General features: G+C 49.2%; 1 protein-coding gene across 1 annotated transcript in view; it reads right to left on the reverse strand.

The window, feature by feature from the left end:
• LOC140425425 (probable thiopurine S-methyltransferase) overlaps positions 1 to 23279 on the reverse strand; it is a 117526-nt gene that overhangs the window by 37018 nt on the left and 57229 nt on the right. The window contains exon 5 of the mRNA XM_072509695.1: positions 14468 to 14520. Coding sequence (XP_072365796.1) covers positions 14468 to 14520 — 53 coding nt within the window. The remainder of the gene's footprint in view (positions 1 to 14467; positions 14521 to 23279) is intronic.

The following is a 23279-nucleotide window of genomic DNA, read 5'->3' on the forward strand; positions in this document are numbered from 1 at the left end:
CGAAAGGCGGGAAGCCCCTGGGGACTATAAAGTAAAGCCCCCAAGTTCAAATCGTCCTTCTTGACAGGGTCACTCAGCAACGCTAACCAACCCTTGACAGTGACCTGTCCAGCTGCCGCCAAAGAACGTAAGTCTCAAGTCAATGCTCACTATGAGATAGGCGTTCCTAGCTACCAGTCCATACCAGCTTTTGAATCCTGCAGACTCAGAACCCGAACGAAAGGCCATTTGTTCCCCTGATCTGGTGGGCCAGTCCGAAGCTAAGTACTGGTCTGTTAGTGATAGAAATAGCTTAGAAAGTAGAGTTTATGCATGAGTAGATTTGACTAATTGGTGTACTGAGTTATTGATCATTACTTGAACTTGAACCTCGTGGCGGTATCATAAAGATACCTGGCGACTCGAGAGCAAAGGTTATAAAACAGAGCCAATTGAACCAACCAAAAATTAGCAACAACGCTGTGGTGGGTCAAAGGGGTAAGTATAAAATGTTTGTGTCCCCCAAAGTCCATTAGATGCCCCCCTACAATGCAAATCCTGCCCATAACCCGCATATCAGAGACCCCCCCCTCAATTAGGTCACCCCTGCCTAAGAGCAGTCCAGCAGAAACAGTTAAGAAAAAAAACTTTAAAAAAAAATTTATCAGCCCCTTAACACCTGCTGCCTCAGACAAGTGTTGAAAGCAGCAGCTGTTACTTCAGAGAAAGCCAAAACACATCACAAGGCTTTAAGCAAAACAGAAAATGCTAGTCAATCTCAACAGGTCTGACAGCATCTGTGGAGAGATTGGAGTTAATCCAGACTCTAAACACTAGTTCCGTTCTCTCTCCACAGATGTTGTCAGACTAGCTGAGATTGTCCAGCATTTTCTTTTTTGTTTCAGATTCCAGCATCTGCATTAATTTTTTTTATCACAAGGCTTTAAACCCCTTAGATCCTTTGATCTGTGGGGCTTCCATTTACTTTCAAAAGCGAAACAGATTTTAGTAGGCTGTAACTGACAAGTAATAACCACCTCAATTCTGGAAGCTAGTCAGTTACAGGTTACTAAAAGCTATTTCTCTTTGAAAGTGAATAGAAGCCTCGCAGATCAAAGGACCTATAAGACCACAAGACATAGGAACAGAATTAGGCTACTCGGCCCATCGAGTCTGCCTCATCATTCAATCATGGCTGATATTTTTCTCATCCCCATGACCCCTGATCCCTTTATGAATCAAGAACCTATCTATCTCTGTCTTAAAGACACTCAGTGATTTGGCCTCCACAGCCTTCTGTGGCAAAGAGTTCCACAGATTCACCACCCTCTGGCTGAAGAAATTCCTCTTCATCTGTGTTTAAAAGGATCGTTCCTTTAGTCTGAAATTGTGTCCTCTGGTTCTAGTTTTTCCTACAAGTGGAAACATCCTCTCCACGTTCACTCTATCCAGGCCTCGCAGTATCCTGTAAGTTTCGATAAGAACCCCCTCATCTTTCTAAACTCCAACGAATACAGACTCAGAGTCCTCAATCGTTCCTCATACAACAAGCTCTTCATTCCAGGGGTCATTCTTGTGAATCTCCTCTGGACCCGTTCCAAGGCCACACATCCTTCCTTAGATATGGGGCCCAAACTGCTCACAATACTCCAAATGGGGTCTGACCGGAGCTTTATATAGCCTCAGAAGTACATCCCTGGTCTTGTATTCTAGCCCTCTCGGCATGAATGCTAACATTGCATTTGCCTTCCTAACTGCCGACTGAACCTACACGTTAACCTTAAGAGTATCATGAACAAGAACTCCCAAGTCCTTTGTGCTTCTCATTTCCTAAGCATTTCCCCATTTAGAAAATGGGGAAATTTATGCCTCCATTCCTCCTTCCAAAGTGCATAACCTCACACTTTTCCACATTGTATTCCATCTGCCACTTCTCTGCCCACTCTCCTAGCCTGTCCAAGTTCTTCTGCAGCCCGCCTGCTTCCTCAATACTACCTGTCCCTCTCCAGATATTTGTATCATCTGCAAACTTAGCAACAGTGCTTTCAGTTTTTTCTTCCAGATCATTAATGTATATTGTGAAAAGTTGTGGTCCCAGCACCGACCCCTGAGGCACACCACTAGTCACTGGCTGCCATCCTGAAAAAGACCCCTTTATCCCCACTCTCTGCCTTCTGACAGTCATCCAATCCTCTATCCATGCCAGGATCTTACCCTAAACACCATGGGCTCTTAACTTATTTAACAGTCTCCTATGCAGCACCTTGTCAAAGGCCTTCTGGAAATCTAAATAAATCACGTCCACTGGTTCTCCTTTGTCTAACTCTCGTTACCTTCTCAAAGAACTCTAACAGTTTTGTCAGACATGACATCACCTTGACGAAGCCGTGCTGGCTCAGTCCTATTGTAACATGCATTTCCAAGTACTCCGCAATCTCATCTTTAATAAAGGACTCTAAAATCTTACCAATGACCGAAGTCAGGCTAACTGGCCTATAATTTCTGTCTTCTGCCTCCCTCCCTTCTTTTTTTTTGATAAACAATTTTATTGAGGCATTTTGGCATAGTAAACAACAATACAAAACAGTGTGCAAAGAACAAGTAATATAGTGCAAATACCAGCTCCCCTCCTACAAGGACCCCCCTAACTACCCCCCTAATCTACGTTGCACTAACCTGCCCCACCCCCCCCACGACAATTAATTTTCCGCGAAGAAATCGATAAATGGTTGCCACCTACGGGCGAACCCTGACAGTGACCCTCGCAGAGCGAACTTAATTTTCTCCAGACCGAGAAAGCTAGCCATATCCGATAGCCAGGCCTCCGACTTCGGGGGCTTTGAGTCCCTCCATGCCAGCAGAATTCGTCGCCGAGCTACCAGGGAAGCAAAGGCCAAAGCGTCAGCCTCTCTCTCCTCCTGGACTCCTGGGTCCTCCGAAAACCCCCAAAATTGCCACCCCTGGACTCACCACCACCCTGGTTTTCAGTACCCGGGACATAACATCCGCGAATCCCTGCCAGTACCCCCCCGAGTTTTGGACATGCCCAGAACATGTGGACATGGTTCGCTGGTCCTCCCGAACATCTGGCGCACCTGTCTTCTAATCCAAAGAATTTACTCATCCGGGCCACTGCCATGTGGGCCCTGTGGACGACCTTAAATTGAATCAAGCTGAGCCTAGAGCATGTTGCGGTCGCGTTTACCCTGCTCAACGCCTCCGCCCATAAGCCCTCTTCTATCTCATCTCCGAGCTCCTCTTCCCACTTAAGCTTAAGCTCCTCGGTCTGCGACTCCTCTGCCCCCATAAGTTCTTTGTATATATCTGAGACCCTCCCCTCCCCCACCCATCCACTGGGCACTACCCTGTCCTGGATCCCCCTAAGTGGCAGGCGTGGGAAGGATGGAATCTGTCTGCGTAGAAAGTCCTGCACCTGCAAGTACCTGAAATCATTTCCTCTCGCCAGCCTAAATTTCTTCTCTAGCGTCCTCCTGCTTGGGAAGCTCCCTTCCAAGAACAGATCCCCCATCCTCTCAATCCCAGTCCTCCGCCATGCTCGGAACCCACCGTCCATATTCCCCGGGGCAAATCGGTGATTGTCACAAATTGGGGACCAAACTGATGCTCTCATTTCCCCCACATGCCTTCTCCATTGGCCCCGATCTGCAAAGTCGCCACCACCATAGGGCTGGTGGAGTACCGTGCCGGCGGGAGTGGCAGGGGCGCCATAACCAGGGCTGCCAAACTGGTGCCCCTGCAGCCTCCATTCGCCCCCAAACCGACCCCGCACTCACCATCCACTTCCTTATCATAGCTATGTTGGCCGCCCAGTAGTAATTACTAAAGTTTGGCAGCGCCAGTCCCCCTTCCCCTCGGTTCCTCTCGAGCATCAATCTCCTCACCCGCGGGGACTTTCCCGCCCACACAAATCCCATAATAATTTTATTGACCTTCTTGAAAAAAGACCGTAGAATGAAAATGGGGAGACACTGGAATACGAACAGGAATCTCGGGAGGGTCGTCATTTTAACCGTCTGTACTCTCCCCGCTAGTGTCAGTGGGAGCGGATCCCACCTCCGGAACTTGACCCTCATTTGCTCCACCAAGATAAGTTCAACTTGTGCAACCGGCCCCAGTCCCGCACCACCTGTATCCCTAAGTATCTAAAACTGTCCCCATCTAACCTAAACGGCAGGCCCCTCAGCCGACCCTCCTGGTCCCTTGCCTGGACTACAAACAACTCACTTTTTGCCATGTTCAGTTTATACCCCAAGAACCAGCCGAATTCCCTCAGGATTCCCATGATTTCATCCATCCCAGCCACTGGATCCGTGATGTACAAGAGCAGGTCGTCGGCGTACAACAAAACTCTGTGTTCCACCCCTTCCCGTACCAGCCCCTTCCACCTCCTAGAAGCACTCAAGGCAATTGCCAGCGGCTCTATTGCTAGCGCAAACAGCAGTGGGGAGAGGGGGTACCCCTGCCTCGTCCCTCGGTACAGTCTAAAATAGTCAGACGTCATCCTATTCGTCCTAACACTAGCCTCCGGAGCCTGGTACAGTCTAACCCAGTCGATAAAGCCCTCCCCGAACCCAAATCGTCCCAGCACCTCCCATAAATAGTCCCACTCAACCCGGTCGAAAGCCTTCTCGGCATCCATTGCCACAACTACCTCTGCCTCCCTACTCTCCGAGGGCATCATGATCACATTCAGCAGCCTTCTTAGGTTGGCCACCAACTGCCTGCCCTTGACGAACCCGGTTTGATCTTCCATAATAACGTCCGGCACACAGTCCTCAATCCTAGCTGCCAAGAGCTTGGCCAGTATTTTAGCATGTACATTGAGCAGAGAGATCGACCTATCGGACCCACATGCCTCCGGGTCTTTGTCCCATTTCAATATCAGGGAGATGGTGGCCTGTGACAGTGTTGGAGGTAAAACCCCTCTGTCTCTTGCCTCGTTAAAAACCCTAACCAGCACCTGCCCCACTATCTCAGAGAACTTTTTATAAAACTCCACCGGATACCCATCCGGCCCCGGGGCTTTACCCGATTGCATGGTCCTCAAGCCCCTCAATATTTCTTCAGTCCTAATCGGGGCCCCCAGCCTGTCCACCAACCCTCTACCCATTTTTGGGAAGGTCAGTCCATCCAGAAAGCGCCTCATCCCCTCCGGCCCCGCAGGGGGTTCTGAGGTGTAAAGCTTACTATAGAAGTCCCTGAACACCTCGTTCAGCACTGCTGGATCTCCTACCAAGTTCCCCCCCCCCACCCCCGTCAATTACCTTCCCTATTTCCCTGGCCGCCTCCCTCTTCCTCATTTGCTGTGCCAGCATTCTACTGGCTTTCTCCCCATGCTCATAGATGACACCCCACGCCTTCCTAAGCTGCTCCACAGCCTTACCTGTGGACAACATCCCAAACTCAGCCTGTAGCCTTCGTCATTCCCTTAATAGCTCTGCCCTTGACTTCCGGTTGTGGGTATGCGGAGCTAAGTCGCACGTTCGGCAGTTCCCGACAGAAACGGACTTTTGGGCTCTTTTTAGGGCCCCCAGCGGCATTTGTTCGACAGTTCCCAGTGTGGGAAGGTGATAGTAACATTTCCCCAGCACTGTATGAATTGAACCAGGAGTGGAGCGGTGAAAAAGGTAGTTTTGGAGCAGCGAAAAGTGCGAGGGAGGAAAATCAAGATGGCGGCGGGTGGAGACCAGGCAGCGTGGGTGCATTGGTTGCAGGAACAGTAGGAGTTTCTCCAGCGCTGCTTCACGGAATTGAAAGCAGAGCTGTTGGAGCTGATGAAGGCTTCGATAGACAAGCTGATCGAGACCCAGAAGGCCCAAGGGGCGGCGATCCGGGAGGTGCGGCAAAAGGCCTTGGAGAACGAGGACGAGATCTTGGGCCTGGCGGTGAAGGTAGAGGCGCACGAGGCGATGCATAAGAAATGGCAGAAGTTCGAGGACATGGAGAACCGGTCGAGGAGGAAGAACCTGCAGATTCTGGGTCTCCCGGAGGGAGTGGAGGGGTCGGATGTTAGAGTATACGTGGTCATGATGTTGAACACTTTGATGGGTGCGGGGGCCTTCCCGGGGCCCCTGGAGCTGGAGGGGGCCCACCGAGTCCTGGCGAGGAGGCCCAAGCCCAACGAACCGCCGCGGGCGGTGCTAGTTCAGTTCCACCGCTTCGTGGACAGGGAGTGTGTCCTAAGGTGGGCAAAGAAGGAGCGGAGCAGCAGGTGGGAGAATGCAGAAGTCCGGATATACCAGGACTGGAGTGCGGAGGTGGCCTAGAAGAGGGCCGGGTGCAATCGGGCTAAGGCGGCTCTGCATCGGAAGGGGGTGAAATTTGGAATGTTGCAGTGGCGCGACTGTGGGTCACTTTCAAGGACTGCCACCACTACTTCGAGATGCCGGAGGAGGGCTGGACTTTTATCCAGGCCGAAAAGTTGGACTCAGATTGAGGGTCGGTTGCGAGGGGATGTCGAGAGGGGATTGATGTGATTGTGGTGTTTTGGGGGGGGGGGGGGTTCTGTTTTGTTTGGTACTGTTTTCTTTTTGGGTGCTGGGTGGGGTAGGGTGAAATGGTTTGCAGTGGGGGTTTGGTGAGAGTGTGGGCGTCGGTGGTTGGAGGATGGGGCCCCATTGTGGGGGGGGGGGGGGGGGATTCTCACACTGGGGGGGTCGATGGAGTGGCGGGAGCGGCCGGGGTCAGCAGGAGTCAACTGACTTACGCGGAGTGCTATGGGGGGAGCAACGCAGCTAGGGGGAGAACTGGGTTGCTGCTGCATTGGCCAAAGGGGAGCTGGAGCCTGAAGAGAGAGTCGGGCGGGGGTCTGCTGCTGGGGAGAACGGAGAGTGCGGGAGGCGCGGGCACGCCGCTGGTCTAGAAAGGGAGGTGGCTAATCGGTGGGGGGCCTGATTCGGCTGATAACTTGGGGGCCGGTCAAGAGGGCCCGTGTGTTCGCGCACCTGAAGGGACTGAAGGCAGATGTGGTCATGCTCCATGAGACGCATTTGAGGGTAACAGACTAGGTTAGGCTGAGAAAGGGATGGGTAGGGCAGGTTTTCCACTCGGGGTTGGACACAAAGAATCGAGGGTGGCGATTTTGGTGGGGAAGCGGGTGTCGTTTGAGGCGCTGAGCATCATGGCAGACACTGGAGGTAGGTACGTGATGGTGAGCGGTAAGCTGCAGGGGGTGCGGGTGGTCTTGGTGAATGTGTATGCCCCGAATTGGGACGATACCGGATTTATGCGGCGCATGCTGGGTAATGGGGGGGGGGGGGGGACGACGACGACGACACACAACTTTAATACGGTATTGGATCCAGCATTAGACCGCTCTAGATCCAGGACGGGTAAGAGGCCTGCGGCGGCCAAGGTGTTGAGGGGGTTTATGGACCAGATGGGAGGAGTGAACCCATGGAGGCTTGTTAGGCCGGGGGCCAGAGAATTCTCTTTCTTTTCCCACGTCCATAAAGCCTACTCCCGGATTGACTTCTTCGTTTTAAGCAGGGCGCTGATCCCGAGGGTGGAGGACACGTAGTATTCGGCCATAGCCTTCTCAGACCATGCCCCACACTGGGTGGAGCTCGAGCTAGGGGAGGAGAGGGACCAGCGCCCGCTGTAGCGCCTGGAGGCGGGTTTGCTGGCGGATGAGGTGGTGAGCGGGCGGATCCGGGGGTGCATTGAAAGATACCTAGAGGTGAACGATATTGGGAGGTGCAGGTAGGGGTGGCCTGGGAGGCGCTGAAGGCGGTGATTAGGGGAGAGCTAATCTCCACTACGGCCCACAAGGAGGGGAAGGAGAGGAGAGAGAGGGAGAGGTTGGTGGGGGAGATTTTACGGGTAGATAGGAGGTATGCAGAGGTCCCCGAGGAGGAACTACTCAAGGAGCGACAAAGCCTCCAGGTCGAGTTCGACCTGTTGACTACCAAGAAAGCGGAGGTGCAGTGGAGGAAGGCGCAAGGGGCGGTGTATGAATACGGGGAGAAGGCCAGCCAGATGCTGGCACACCTGCTTCGGAAGCGGGAGGCAGCAAGGGAGATTGGGGGAGTTAGGGATAAAGGGAGGAACACGGTGCGGAGTGCGGTGGGAATAAATGGGGTATTTAGAGACTTCAATGAGGGGCTGTATAGGTCTGAGCCCACGACGGAGGAGGGGGGATGCGTCGTTTTCTGGACCGGCTGAGGTTTCCGAGGGTAGAGGAGGGGCAGGTGGCGGGGCTTGTGGCACCGGTGGGACTGGAGGAGCTGACTAAGGGGCTGGGGAGTATGCAGGCGGGGAAGGCACCGGGGCCAGATGGGTTCCCGGTGGAATTTTACAGGAAGTATATGGACCTGTTGGGCCCACTGCTAGTGAGGACTTTCAATGAGGTGAGGGAGGGGGGGCCCTACCCCCGACGATGTCCAAGGCGCTGATCTCACGGATCTTGAAGCGGGACAAGGACCCTTTACAGTGTGGGTCGTATAGGCCAATCTCGCTCCTCAACGTGGATGCGAAGTTGTTAACGAAGGTGTTGGCTACCAGAATTGAGAACTGTGTTCCGGGGGTGATCAACGAGGACCAGACGGGTTTCGTGAAGGGAAGGCAGCTAAACACCAATGTGTGGAGGCTCCTAAATGTAATCATGATGCCTGCAGTGGAGGGGGAAGCGGAGATAGTGGCGGCTATGGATGCGGAGAACGCCTTCGATAGGGTGGAGTGGGGGTACCTGTGGGAAGTGTTGAGGAGGCTCGGGGATGGGTTCGTTAGTTGGGTTAGGTTACTGTATGAAGCCCCGGTGGCGAGTGTGGCCACAAATCGGAGGAGGTCGGAATACTTTAGGCTGTACCGGGGGACGAGGCAGGGGTGTCCCCTATCCCCCCTATTTGCGTTGGCAATTGAACCTTTGGCGATGGCTTTGATAGAGTCCAGGAACTGGAGGGGGCTGGTGCAGGGGGGGGGCGTGGAAGGAACACCGGGTATCGCTGTATGCAGACGACCTGTTACTGTATGTGGCGGACCTGGTGGGGGGGGGATGCCGGAGGTGATGCGGATCCTCAGAGAGTTGGAGACTTTTCCGGATATAAGCTCAACATGGGGAAGAGTGAGCTATTCGTGATACACCCAGGGTACCAGGGAAGGGGGATAGACGAGCTTCCACTGAAGAGGGCGGAAGCGAGTTTTCGGTACCTAGGGGTCCAGGTGGCCAGGAGCTGGGGGGCCCTACACAAGCTCAACTTGTCGAGGCTGGTGGAGCAGATGGAGGAGGGGTTTAAAAGGTGGGGTATGCTGCCACTCGCCCTGGCGGGTAGGGTACAGTCGGTGAAGATGACGGTGCTCCCGAGGTTCCTTTTATATTCCAGTGCCTCCCCATCCTGATCCCCAAGGCCTTTTATTAAGCGGGTCAGCAGGAGCATCATAGGGTTTGTATGGGCAAAAAAGACCCCGAGGGTGAGAAGGGTGTTTCTGGAACGGAGCAGGGACAGAGGAGGGCTAGCGTTGCCTAATCTGTGTGGGTACTACTGGGCTGCCAATGTGGCGATGATATGCAAGTGGGTAATGGAGGGGGAAGGGGCGGTGTGGAAGAGGCTGGAGACGGCGTCCTGTATGGGCACGAGCCTGAGAGCGCTGGTGATGGCATCACTGCCGCTCCCGCAGACAAGTTACACCACGAGTCCAGTGGTGGTGGCGACCCTCAAAATTTGGGGGCAGTGGAGACGCCACAGGGGGGAGGCAGAGGCTTCGGTGTGGTCCCCGATCCGAGAGAACCATCGGTTTGGCCCGGGGAGAATGGATGGGGGGTTCCTGAGCTGGCACAGGGCAGGTATTAGAAGGATGGGAGACCTGTTTATAGACGGGACGTTTGCGAGCCTTGGGGCGTTGGAGGAAAAATTCAGGCTCCCCCCTGGAAATGCCTTCAGGTAAGGGCGTTTGTAAGACGGCAGGTGAGGGAATTTCCGCTGCTGCCAGCACGTACGATCCAGGATAGGGTGCTGTCGAGGGTGTGGGTTGGAGAAGGCAAGGTCTCGGCGATCTACCAGGAGATGCAGGAGGAGGAGGAGGCCTCGGTGGAGGAGCTGAAAGGTAAATGGAAGGAGGAGCTGGGGGAGGAGATAGACGAGTGTACGTGGGCGGACACCCTGGGTAGGGTAAATTCTTCCTCCTCTTGCGCCAGGCTTAGCCTGATACAATTTAAGGTTCTGCACAGGGCGCACATGACTGGGGCAAGGCTGAGTCGGTTTTTTGGAGTTGATGACAGGTATGTGAGGTGTTCGGGGAGCCCAGCAAATCATGCCCACATGTTCTGGGCGTGCCCAGCGCTGGATGGGTTATGGAGGGGCGTTGTGAGGACGGTGTCTAAGGTGGTAAACACTCAGGTTAAGCCGAGTTGGGGGCTCCCACTATTTGGGGTATCGGACGAGCCGGGAGTGCAGGAGGCGAAAGAGGCCGGTATTCTGGCCTTTGCGTCCCTGGTAGCCCGGCGGAGGATTCTGCTGCAGTGGAAGGATGCGAGGCCCCCAAGCGTGGAAGCCTGGATCAGCGACATGGCAGGATTCATTAAATTGGAGAGGGTAAAATTTGTCTTAAGAGGATCTGTGCAAGGGTTCTTCAGGCGGTGGCAACCGTTCCTAGACTTTCGAGCAGAGCGTTAGGAGGTGGTCAGCAGCAGCAACCCGGGGGGGGGGGGGGGGGGGGGGGGGTACTTTGTGTTTACTACTGTGTTTATTATCGTTTAATAGGGGGCTTGTATATTGTATAGACCGCACTCACTAGTTAGACCAGGGTTTTTCAAAGTGTGGGTCACGCATATTTACTGAGAAGATAGGAGGAAATTAGGTTGTTTGCAGTCTTCTGCCCATAAGCAGCAGCATTGAACAGGTCACTTGCCCTGCACGTACACTTGACATTACGGTACACTGGGCAGCACGGTAGCATTGTGGATAGCACAATTACTTCACAGCTCCAGGGTCCCAGGTTCGATTCCGGCTTGGGTCACTGTCTGTGCGGAGTCTGCACATCCTCCCCGTGTGTGCGTGGGTTTCCTCCGGGTGCTCCGGTTTCCTCCCACAGTCCAAAGACGTGCGGGTTAGGTGGATTGGCCATGCTAAATTGCCCTTAGTGTCCAAAATTGCCCTTAGTGTAGGGTGGGGTTACTGGGTTATGGGGATAGGGTGGAGGTGTGGACCTTGGGTAGGGTGCTCTTTCCAAGAGCCGGTGCAGACTCGATGGGCCGAATGGCCTCCTTCTGCACTGTAAATTCTATGATAATCTATGATAATCAAGTACCCTGTAAGTACCTGCTTTCGGCGGCAAATAACTGAGGAGAGCTTCTATTTTCTAGCTGCTAGCAAGCAAGGCAAGAGGGCTGTGAAGATTAGTCATTTTCTTAAAAATAAGAGATGGCCAGAGACACAAATAGGCAGTGTATTGACTGGCCAGGATCTCACTACTAATCTGCTGGAGCGAACTGCTCAAGAGAATCCAGGGCAGGACAGAGCATTGCTAGTGTTAGCTCTGTGCACAGCTCCAGACCCTCTTAACTCTTAAACAAAGCAGTATAAAGATGATTTCTTCAGGTATGATTTTGTCAACTGTGCAAATGTAAGTAAGGAAGCAAACCCCATGTGTGATATATGCAGGAAAGTACTTGCAAATGAGGGGAGAAGTTTCAGATTTTGAAAGAAAAGTTGTGGGTGAAAAATTATTTTTGAGGTTGAGACCCCAGAGTCAGAATTAACTTACAGCTGGCTCCAAATGAAGACTACGTTGCTGTACCTGATCTGTGATAGCACATTAAACACAGATCAAAAGCCCATGAGGCTGTCAGCATTTTGGAGTTTGTTATTGAAAATATGGAAAGATGTGTCATTTGAAACATGGAAGTCTGGCAATATCTGGTCTGAGAGAAACATGAGAGAATACAGGGCAAGATCCCACAAAGGGCGAACAGCAGCTGCCAGGGAAGGATTGTAAAATGCAGATATCCTTGGTCAAGCAGGCTTAGCAAACAAGACAAACAGGATTTTGAATGAAGCCAAAAACAATGGCTCACAACTTCATTGAAAGTAACTATCTTAGTAAGGATTTGGAAAAAAATGGATGAGGTTCAGTTGAATTTGGTGATAATTCTAGGTGTGAAAATTTGCTAAACCAGGTAAATTAAAGAAAACTGGAGACTATCAGTCTACGAGTAACATAATTCAAAACCAAAATCAAAGTCAAAATTATGAGCTGAGGACACAATTGGAAAATAAAACTATAGAAATGACAGGAATTAAAAGTAACACCTCTTGAAGTCAAAGCATTTTGAACATCACAAAGGAAACAATGTAATCAGATCTATGAGATGAGGTTATGTCAAAATGAATACTTAGTTGGATTAGAAGGTTTAGATCAAAGATACTTTTTACAATCAAAGTGAAATAAGTTACTTTACAATAAAGTCATAAAAACTTAATAACTGTTGGGAAAATATATAAACCTAGAGACCAGAGCAGGAACTATGAGAACCAGAACTCCGAGGGAGAGAGAGAGCAGAGAAGGAACAAGCAGCTAGAGTCAGATTACAGTCAGCTCGGCCATGGGAAAGAGACAGTGCAAAGCAGCCGAGCTAAAATAGCTAATACATCTAAGGAAGACTAGAATTTAAAGAGTAGGCAGAGTCAGCTCAGAGACAACCAGCAGAGTCAGCTCTCACAGCTCTGTACATGGGAAAGATAGGACACAGCAACCGAGCTAACCAGCGAATACATCTAAAGAAGACCAGACTTTAAAGAAGATTGATTGTCAAGTTGGGCCTGAAGGTCCCTTCAACCAACCAGAAGCAAGATTTTTTTCCTTTCTGTAAAGAAAGTATTTGCAGCTTTTAAAAGAAAAAATATAACAACAAAATAACTTAATTTAACCTGAAATAGTGGTTATTCCAAAGTCTACTTTACTTACTTAGCAATGCGGGACCTAGAATCGATGCTACTAAGTGGTAAGTAGATGAAATCTTCGGTGAAGGTATGGGTTATACCGGGGGATAACTTGAAAACATAGTTTGACCTGAATAGCACCCACTGAAGCCTGTATCGGAGTCGGGGAGTGAGAATCCCTGTTCACCATTTGGAATGTCGGCCCTTTTTGGTATAGGGGGCTTCTAAGAATAGTGGTGAGTTTTCAAAAACAAGTTGCATCTCCCAGGAGTAACCAATGCGAAGTAAAACAAGCATTTTGTTGTTGTTGCCCTTCACGGCGACCTAATGTGTGAAGTTGGATTTTCAGTTCTAACAAAGATGAAGACTGCACAAAGGAACTGGCTGAATTCTGCATCTGATATGCACATTGCCTCCTCCTCCTGTGAACCTGATTCAAGTGAGATCAAGTGGTCCTGGCAGGCTCCCCTTTCGCATTAATGGTAAGCGAATGTGGCGTGAGTCACAAAGGTCGGCCGGCGTGGGTCCAAAGATCGCTTGGCAAAAGTGGGTCCCGGGTAAAAAATGTTTACACCTAAAATACTGTGAACAGCAATACTGTTGAACAACTTCGGTCTCATTATCTAATGTTTACACCTAAAATACTGTGAACAGCTTTGGTTCCCTTATCTAAGGAAAGATACACCAGCATTGGAGATGGCCCAGAGAAGGTTCCTTAGGTTGATCCCAGGTACGGACAGATTTTGAGGAGCAGTTGACTAGATTTGGCTTGTACTCATTGGAGTTTAGAGGATTGAGAGGAGTCCTTATTGAGACAGATAGGATTCTCAGGTGGCTTGACAGGGTAGATACTCAGAGGTTATTTCCCCTTGTGGGAGGGTCTAGAACCAGAGGGCATAATCTCAGTAATGTACTTCCCATTAAGATGGAGATGAGGAGGAATTTCTTCCCCCACAACGTAGTGAATTGGTGGAATTATTTACCGCAGAGCGCTGTTCAGACTGTGTAATTGAAGGCTGAGATAATCAGTTTTTAAAAAATCAGTAGGGTATCAAGGATTATGGGTATAATAATAATAATCGCTTGTCACAAGTAGGCTTCAATGAAGTTACTGTGAAAAGCCCCTAGTCGCCACATTCCAGCGCCTGTTTGAGAAGGCTGATACGGGAATTAAACCCGCGCTGCTGGTTTTGTTCTGCATTACAAGCCAGCTGTCTTAGCCCACTGTGCTAAAGTGGGAAAGTGGAGCTGAGGATGATCATATCAGTCATGATCTCATTGCAGGACAGACTCGATGGGCCGAATGGACTATCTGCTCCTATGTCTTCTGGTCTGAAATGGCCAGTGGATCTCCTACCAGCTGTTTTCCTCTTGATAAATGTGAATATCTCCCTCAAACGTCAGTCAGTATAAATTAACAAATTGACTTCATCATTGAATTCTAAGCTGCAACAATGACTTCCCTAATTTACTAGATGAATGTTATACCACTGCTTGAAGTACAAGCAAAAGAGTCCACAATGAACGTATTTCCTGCTGAAAATATTGTAGTGCTCTAATCGTTTTTAAAGTATCAATTCAGAGGTTCTTACCTTGAGAAATCAAACATATTACAGTTAAATAAAGAAATACATCCATCAGAACTCTGGAATAGAAATAGAGAATAAGAAGTTAGTTTGTTTCTGAAACATTACATTTTCTAATTATTCTAGCCTTTCCTTTCCCTCCCATGTCCATCATAGTCCCAATGGAACTCTTAGCCAGGAAAGGAGCCTCCTTTGCACCCAATCTTCGCCACACAAGCTCAAATGCAATACCTCAACTGTCTAAAGGAATGAAAGAGACATAGATTTGGACTAGGTGTGAGTTCATTTCTTTCCACATTCCTTCCCTTTCCAGTCCTAAAACATTTTTTTTTACAATTTTAAGTTGTACAAATTGAAATTGGGGAAAAAATGTTCACAAGTAGCATGTTTTCACTGTACAGTCACAGATTATGCCATTCCCATTTCCTATTTTTAGTTTCATCTTATTGATCATGAATTTTGTCAAAAAACTCATGCATCAAGCTTCACTGGGCTCAGTTCACTCGGGTCCCATAAGTAAACCCTTGTAAACTTAGCTTGCATATTTGCATGCAGCTGCTTGGAACTTTACTGAACTAGTGAAAACATGTACATAATTGATATGTCTAGATGTGCGAGGATTCTTACAAACATAGAACATAGAAAAATACAGCACAGAACAGGCCCTTCAGCCCATGATGTTGTGCCGAACCTTTGTCCTAGATTAATCATAGATTATCATTGAATTTACAGTGCAGAAGGAGGCCATTCGGCCCATTGAGTCGGCACCGGCTCTTGGAAAGAGCACCCTATCCAAAGTCAACACCTCCACCCAACACTAAGGGCAATTTTGGACACTAAGGGCAATTTATCATGGCCAATCTACCTAACCTGCACATCTTTGGACTGTGGGAGGAAACCGGAGCACCCGGAGGAAACCCATGCAGACACGGGGAGGATGTGCAGACTCCGCACAGACAGTGACCCAAGCCGGAATCGAACCTGGGACCATGGAGCTGGGAAGCAATTGTGCTATCCACAATGCTACCGTACACTATATCATTTTACTGTAATCCATGTACCTATCCAATAGCTGCTTGAAGGTCCCTAATGTTTCCGACTCAACTACTTCCACAGGCAGTGCATTCCATGCCCCCACTACTCTCTGGGTAAAGAACCTACCTCTGACATCCCCCCTATATCTTCCACCAGTCACCTTAAATTTATGTCCCCTTGTAATGGTTTGTTCCACCCGGGGAAAGTCTTTAACTGTCTACTCTATCTATTCCCCTGATCATCTTATAAACCTCTATCAAGTCGCCCCTCATCCTTCTCCGTTCTAATGAGAAAAGGCCTAGCACCCTCAACCTTTCCTCGTAAGACCTACTCTCCATTCCAGGCAACATCCTAGTAAATCTCCTTTGCACCTTTTCCAAAGCTTCCACATCCTTCCTAAAATGAGGCGACCAGAACTGTACACAGTACTCCAAATGTGGCCTTACCAAAGTTTTGTACAGCTGCATCATCACCTCACGGCTCTTAAATTCAATCCCTCTGTTAATGAACGCTAGCACACCATAGGCTTTCTTCACAGCTCTATCCACTTGAGTGGCAACTTTCAAAGATGTATGAACATAGACCCCAAGATCTCTCTGCTCTTCCACATTGCCAAGAACTCTACTGTTAACCCTGTATTCCGCATTCATATTTGTCCTTCCAAAATGGACAACCTCACACTTTTCAGGGTTAAACTCCATATGCCACTTCTCAGCCCAGCTCTGCATCCTATCTATGTCTCTTTGCAGCCGACAACAGCCCTCCTCACTATCCACAACTCCACCAATCTTCGTATCGTCTGCAAATTTACTGACCCACCCTTCAACTCCCTCATCCAAGTCATTAATGAAAATCACAAACAGCAGAGGACCCAGAACTGATCCATGCGGTACGCCACTGGTAACTGGGATCCGGGCTGAATATTTGCCATCCACCACCACTCTCTGACTTCTATCGGTTAGCCAGTTCGTTATCCAACTGACCAAATTTCCCACTATCCCATGCCTCCTTACTTTCTGCAGAAGCCTATCATGAGGAACCTTATCAAATGCCTTACTAAAATCCATGTACACTACATCCACTGCTTTACCTTCATCCACATGCTTGGTCACCTCCTCAAAGAATTCAATAAGACTTGTAAGGCAAGACCTACCCCATACAAATCCGTGCTGACTATCCCTAATCAAGCAGCGTCTTTCCTGATGCTCAGAAATGCTATCCTTCAGTACCCTTTCCATTACTTTGCCTACCACCGAAGTAAGACTAACTGGCCTGTAATTCCCAGGGTTATCCCTAGTCCCTTTTTTGAACAGGGACACAACATTCGCCACTCTCCAATCCCCTGGTACCACCCCTGTGGACAGTGAGGACGAAAAGATCATTGCCAACGGCTCTGCAATTTCATCTCTTGCTTCCCATAGAATCCTTGGATATATCCCGTCAGGCCCAGGGGACTTGTCTATCTTCAAGTTTTTCAAAATGCCCAACACATCTTCCTTCCTAACAAGTATTTCCTCGAGCTTACCAGTCTGTTTCACACTGTCCTCTCCAACAATATGGCCCCTCTCATTTGCAAATACAGAAGAAAAGTACTCGTTCAACATCGTAGATCAGGAACAAACATCAGATTTTTATTGGATTCGAACTTCACCATCTGCAGTGTGAGATTCAAACCCGCATCCCCAGAGCATTATCCTGGTCTCTGGATTACGGGTCCAGTGACAATGCCACTGCCTTCCCCGGAAGGAACATCAGATTGGAGTAAGCATTGAAAATCAATTACATGCTCTGGTAACTAGTCAATTGGTTGGACAATTGGGCGGCACGGTAGCACCTTTTCTCTCTCGCGCGCACTCGCCTCTGTTTCACACTCCCCCCTCTCACGCACACTCCCGTCACACACGCCCCTCTCCCGCGACCCCCTCCCACCCGCGCACTCGCCCCCCTCACACCCGCCCCCTCCCACACCCGTGCACTCGCCCCCTCACACCCGCGCACTCGCCCCCTCACACCCGCGCCCTCGCCCCCTCACACCCGCCCCCTCCCACACCCGTGCACTCGCCCTCACACCCGCGCACTCGCCCCCCCTCACACCGTCTCACGCATACACTCACCCCTCTCACGTACACACCCACCCCTCTCTCACGTACACAGCCACCCCTCCCACATACACACCCACCCCTCTCTCACGTACACTCACCCCCTCACTACCGCGCACTCGCCCCCTTCTCACACCCGCACTCGCCCCCTCTCATGCATACATTCGCCCCTCTCACGCATACATTCACCCCTCTCACGCATACACTCACCCCTCTCTCACGTACACTCACCCCCTCTCACTCGCCCCCTCTCTCATGCATACTCACCCCTCTCTCATGCATACTCACCCCTCTCACGCACACACTCACCCCTCTCTCACGCACACACTCACCCGTCTCTCACGTACACGCTCACCCCTCTCTCAAGCACACACTCACCCTTTTCTCTCTCTCACACACACACACATCTAATAAATGTCTCTCGGCCTCCACGGTGAGACAGTGGAGTATTGGTATTGTCGCTGGACCAGTAATCCAGACACCTAGGGTAGTGCTCTGGGGACCTGGGTTTGAATCCCACCAGGGCAGATGGAATTTAAATTCAATAAAATTCTGGAATTAAGTCTATGTGATCTCCATGAAATCATTGCCGATTGTCGTAAAAAAACATCTGGTTCACTAATGTCCTTTAGGGAATTTTCATCCTTACCTGGCCTGGTCTACATGTGACTCCAGGTCAACAGTGACTCCAGATCCACAGCAATGCAGTTGACTCTTAAATGCCCTCAGGGATGGCCAATAAATGCTGGCCCAGCAGTAAGGCCCACATCCCATGATGGAATTTAAAAAAAGCCACTCTTGACATTTCTTGATTACCTCATGGCCCCAGCCCCTCTCGGCATCTCTTGGGCCCCCACAGCATCAGCCTTAACCCCTCTCTGGCCCTGGCCCCTCTCTCGAGCACCCCCGGCCCCTCTTGGCCTCTGCTCCATCTCAGCTCATTGTTCTTAAATTTAGAGAGTTTAAATCAAAGTTTTTCCAGCTTGTCCAATCAGATGCAGGCTTCTCAGTTCATTGGCTGCTGATAGGCTGACGTGCCAACATAATGAAACACCTGCCTTTGATTTTGCCAGCTTTTTAAAAAATTCAAAACGTCCAGAACTACTGTGAACCCTTAGCTGAGTCCCGCAGAACCCAGTTTGGGAAATGCTGGTTTAGGGTATAAGGAAGTCAAAACATTGTTTATTGTAGTGAAAAGAAGAAAGATCCAAAGGGAACAGATTCGATACCTGGGATTAGAAAACTACGGACGTCTACAAGGCAAGGGAGGCATGGTGGCACAGTGGTTTGTACTGCTCTTCACAGCGTCAGGGACTTGGGTTTGATTCCAGCCATGTACCTGTGTGGAGGTTGCATGTTCTCTGCATGCTGCGAGTGCAGCACGGTAGCATAGTGGTTAGCACAATTACTTCACAGCTCCAGGGTCCCAGGTTCGATTTCCGGCTTGGGTCACTGTCTGTGCGGAGTCTGCACATTCTCCCCGTGTGCGCGTGGGTTTCCTCCGGGTGCTCCGGTTTCCTCCCACAGTCCAAAGATGTGCAGGTTAGGTGGACTGGCCATGCTAAATTCCCCTTAGTGTCCAAAATTGCCCTTAGTGTTGGGTGGGGTTGCTGGGTTATGGGGATAGGGTGGAGGTGTGGACTTGGGAGGGTGCTCTTTCCAAGAGCCGGTGCAGACTCGATGGGATGAATGGCCTCCTTCTGCACTGTAAATTCTATGATTCAATGTTCTCCCCATGTCTGCATGGGTTTCCTCAGGGTGCTCCGGTTTCTTCCCACAGTCCAAAAACGTGTAGGTTGGGTGGGGCTACAGGGATCGGCAGGGGAGTGGGCCTTGGTATAGTGCTCTTTCGGAGGGTTGGTGCAGACTCTATGGGCTGAATGGCCTTCTGCACTGAAGGGATTCTATGAAATCCAATCTTGTTTTTTTTGCATGGGAAGTGTAACCTCTTGAGCTTTGTTAATGACTGATTAATTCCAGCCATTAATAAATCTTTCACTTTGTTACAATTTGATGGTCTTGCTCCCGACTTATTTTTCCCACCTGAATTCCTTACAGGGGGAGGGGTGGGGGACTGTAAGAATGGTAGGGGAGCCAATTGTGTCAGTTTTCAATTTGAAATGTTCCAATACTACTAAAAACTGTATAACCCTCCAGAAGAAACGATAAAACAAACCTGATGGTGCATACCTATAGCACAGTGAATTAAAAATATATATTCACAATATATTGAGACTATTTTGCTACATAAACACAAAGTGAATTTTAAACAAAATGAAGATTATAAAATGTATCCTAACATTATTGAAACAAAAACATTGCCTCTAGTAAGGTGATACCAAAATGTTAAATTGTAATCTAGTCATGAGGCCTGAACCTCCGATTGGTTGTACCCCTGAATTACCCCCAAAATGCACTACAGGACTCCTCAGGAAGTCCCAATGCACTGATTATGCAGGAAATACCTGAGAAGTTTGGACTTCCAATGGGCAATTCCCGCGTGTCTAGAAACCACCAAAAAATCTCCAACTCTGAATCATTAGAGTTGGAAGTTCTGACTTACTTATCTGAATAGGTACTCCGGAAATGTTAGAAATATGTAAAAGCATTTCCAATTCCTGGGTAACCACACAACTGACCCAAGTCTTCCCACTGGGCCCTTGGACTACCAACAGTTGTCCCACCAACAACCTGACTACCACTTACACAATCTGACTACCCGAGCCCCTGACCGCCAACTACACACCCGACCCCATAGCTCTTCACCCATCTATCACCCTACCCTCTCATCCACTCACTTGCCAATCTTCCCCCTCACCCTGCACACTTTACACACTTCTCTCCATAGCTTCTTGAAGTGACTTTGATATCCGTAAATGCTCTACTAACTGAAATATGGCAGCTAATGCCCCAAAAAGGAGATGTCGTTTCCATGATTATTCTCTCCTGCTCCCTGTGAGCATTGCTGCACTACATGCGTTTGGAAGGCTCCACCATTGGAAGATGGGCCCCAAAAATCATAGGAAAATAGGTAAATTTTCCAGGTCAGAAACAAGAATTCTGATCCAGATCAGAAACTCTGGACCACTGTTAGTCATTAAATCCTAAAAGCTAAAGCCAAATAAGTCTGATCCAGGTTCAGAAACAGGAATTCTGATCCAGATCATAAACTCTGGCCCACTGTTAGTCTTTAAATCCTAAAAGCTAAAGCCAAATAAGTTGGCACCTTTTCAAGTGTCAAATTGAAGTAGAAAAACTAGAATATTAGCACAAGTATGTTGTGGGAAAAATAAACCACTTCAAGAGTCAGACTTGCTGTGTTCAAATAAGTGCAGTTTTCTTGTTACACGAAGCTTCGGGAGAAAGCGTATGTACCCCGCGGTACAGTAGCCAGCTTTTCTCCCGGTTTGAATGGCAGTCATTCATTTTATACTTTGGGTTCACAATGAGCCCAGATACAAAACAATTATCACCTTGTTATCTTTAAACAGCCACTTCGGGTTCACAATGAGCCCAGATACAAAACAATTATCACCTTGTTATCTTTAAACATTTTATAGACTGTACATCGCTATTTGCAAGCGTTTTGCCATTTACAAATGGCCACAGTCAAAGAGGTTTTACAGGTTACAGGTAGCAGCAGTAAAGTAGTATCGATTGTCCCTTTGTTTTAGGAAATGGCCCAAGACATTTGTATTAGCATATCATTGTGGACACCTTGGCTGAAGTCAGCTTTATTCAAGTGGTGTCCTGCATTTATGTATTTCTTAATCTTCCTGTCTGGCTCCCTTTGTCCTGGATCTGTTCCTATCTGTCCTACTGGCACCCCGCTGGACTCCAGGCATCAGTTATGTCTGCTTTATCCTCGGTGTCTCCATCTTGTGTGTCAGGCAGCCATCTTCTGTGCCAAGTGCCCTTCTGAACCATTTCTCACTTCAACCCCTCCTTTTGGTCCGGGCTGTTGTCGCCCCAACAGCCCCGTAGACCAACACCACGGTACCTCTCATAGGTATAGGTCCACAACTTCCCGTCTTTCTCCGCATCTCCTGGAGTCTTCGGGGAATATCGTGGTTTTGTTAAGGGTGACACTGGCTCCTGACCCAACCTTTGTTACGGTACTACAGCAGGTATTTATACCCCAAAGCTAAGGCAGCACACCAGTGAGACCGATATGAACATGACCAGTCCGTGTATTAAATAGGGCCCCCAGGTATTTCCCACTAGCCACTCTAGCCAGCTTCTTCCTTTTGTGGGTCCCTGTCTGACGTTATCCAGTTGTTCCCTGATATTGTGAATGGCCTCTGTATTATAGGATTCATCTATGACATGGGTTATACATTTATCTCCTATGATTGTACACACTCCCCCTTGTTGGGCTAACTGGTAGTCTACTGCATACCGTGTCTGTTGTGCATATAATCGGAGTTCAGCCATTTCTTGGTTGACAGTCTCTAGCGCTTTTGAGGTACTGTTTCCCAAGATTGTTAATCCACAAACAATTACATTTCTGTTCTTAGCAGTAATCACTCCTGCTGCTCCCCCCAGAGATAGAGTCCCGAGGAACCCGTACCCCAGGGATGATCCTAATGTGCCCGGGGTTTCCCAATCAGCGCAGAATTCCTTGCTGATAGCCCGGGTCATTATTCTTCTCCGAATATGTCCCTTCTGAGGGCATGGTACGGTGAGTGGTCCTGTGGTTCCCACTGCAAAAAGGCCTGGGAGATGTAGTGTTTCTGTCGCGTACGTTCCATTGAAGAGGAAGACGTATCCCTCCTTTGCCCGGTAGCATGTAGTGTCCTGATTATGAGTCTGCCTGCATTCCCAATTTTTCGGTTCCCCTGACTCCCCATTGGATTCCGCCACCTGGTAAGTATCAAACGGGTATGTCCATGTGGCTGAGCTTACATGAGTCCCATGCACTGTCCACACATGAGCTGTCTTCCTGCGGTTTTGTTCAGGCATTTTAGTTCATTGCAGGTGCAAGTAAACTGTCCTTTATTAACCTGACAATGCTGGCGGATGCACTGCGTCTGTATGCAGGAATTATTTGTGGGGACCAGGGCATAGGCACATCCCCATCCTTGCCCTGCAAAACAAAGCGGATAGCTTGCTGTATCTTGACCAGCTTTCTCTCCCTCCTTTTTGGAGCTCCCCGCCCCCAGAGTCGGTGGGATTTACAAGTTTCACACATCTCCCCTGTATCCACTTTTTATACTTTCCGATTTCTCCCTTACAGGGTGCACCTGTGTATCAACTATATATAAATTGCTCAGGATCCACCCAGGGGTGGCTACAAATAGGGCTTCTACCGACTGTGCTAATGGGTAGTATACAGTTCGATTCCCATATAAGTCTATGTGGGCTTTGTAAAATAGATTATCCTCTAGCCCAGTCAAATTCACAGTCGCAAAGTATCATAATCACACCCGTGGTTACACACATTTTTACAACGAGCAAGTATCAATTCTAACACTATAGGTTATAATCTGTCTGTGTGCTTGGTTGCAGAACTGTTCTACACTTTCCGAGTACACTGGTCGTTCGCTCGCGGTCTCCTCCTGTGTTTGGGGGAAAGCAATCGGATTAGTTCATTCGTGTTCAGGTTTATACAATTTTCGCTGGGTCCCGTGTTTCCATGTTCCCATCCCTCTTCTGTCAATACAGGCACAGGTGTCTCCACTAAT

Source organism: Scyliorhinus torazame, chromosome 6 (assembly GCF_047496885.1).
Source record: "Scyliorhinus torazame isolate Kashiwa2021f chromosome 6, sScyTor2.1, whole genome shotgun sequence".
Taxonomy (NCBI): Eukaryota; Metazoa; Chordata; class Chondrichthyes; order Carcharhiniformes; family Scyliorhinidae; genus Scyliorhinus; species Scyliorhinus torazame.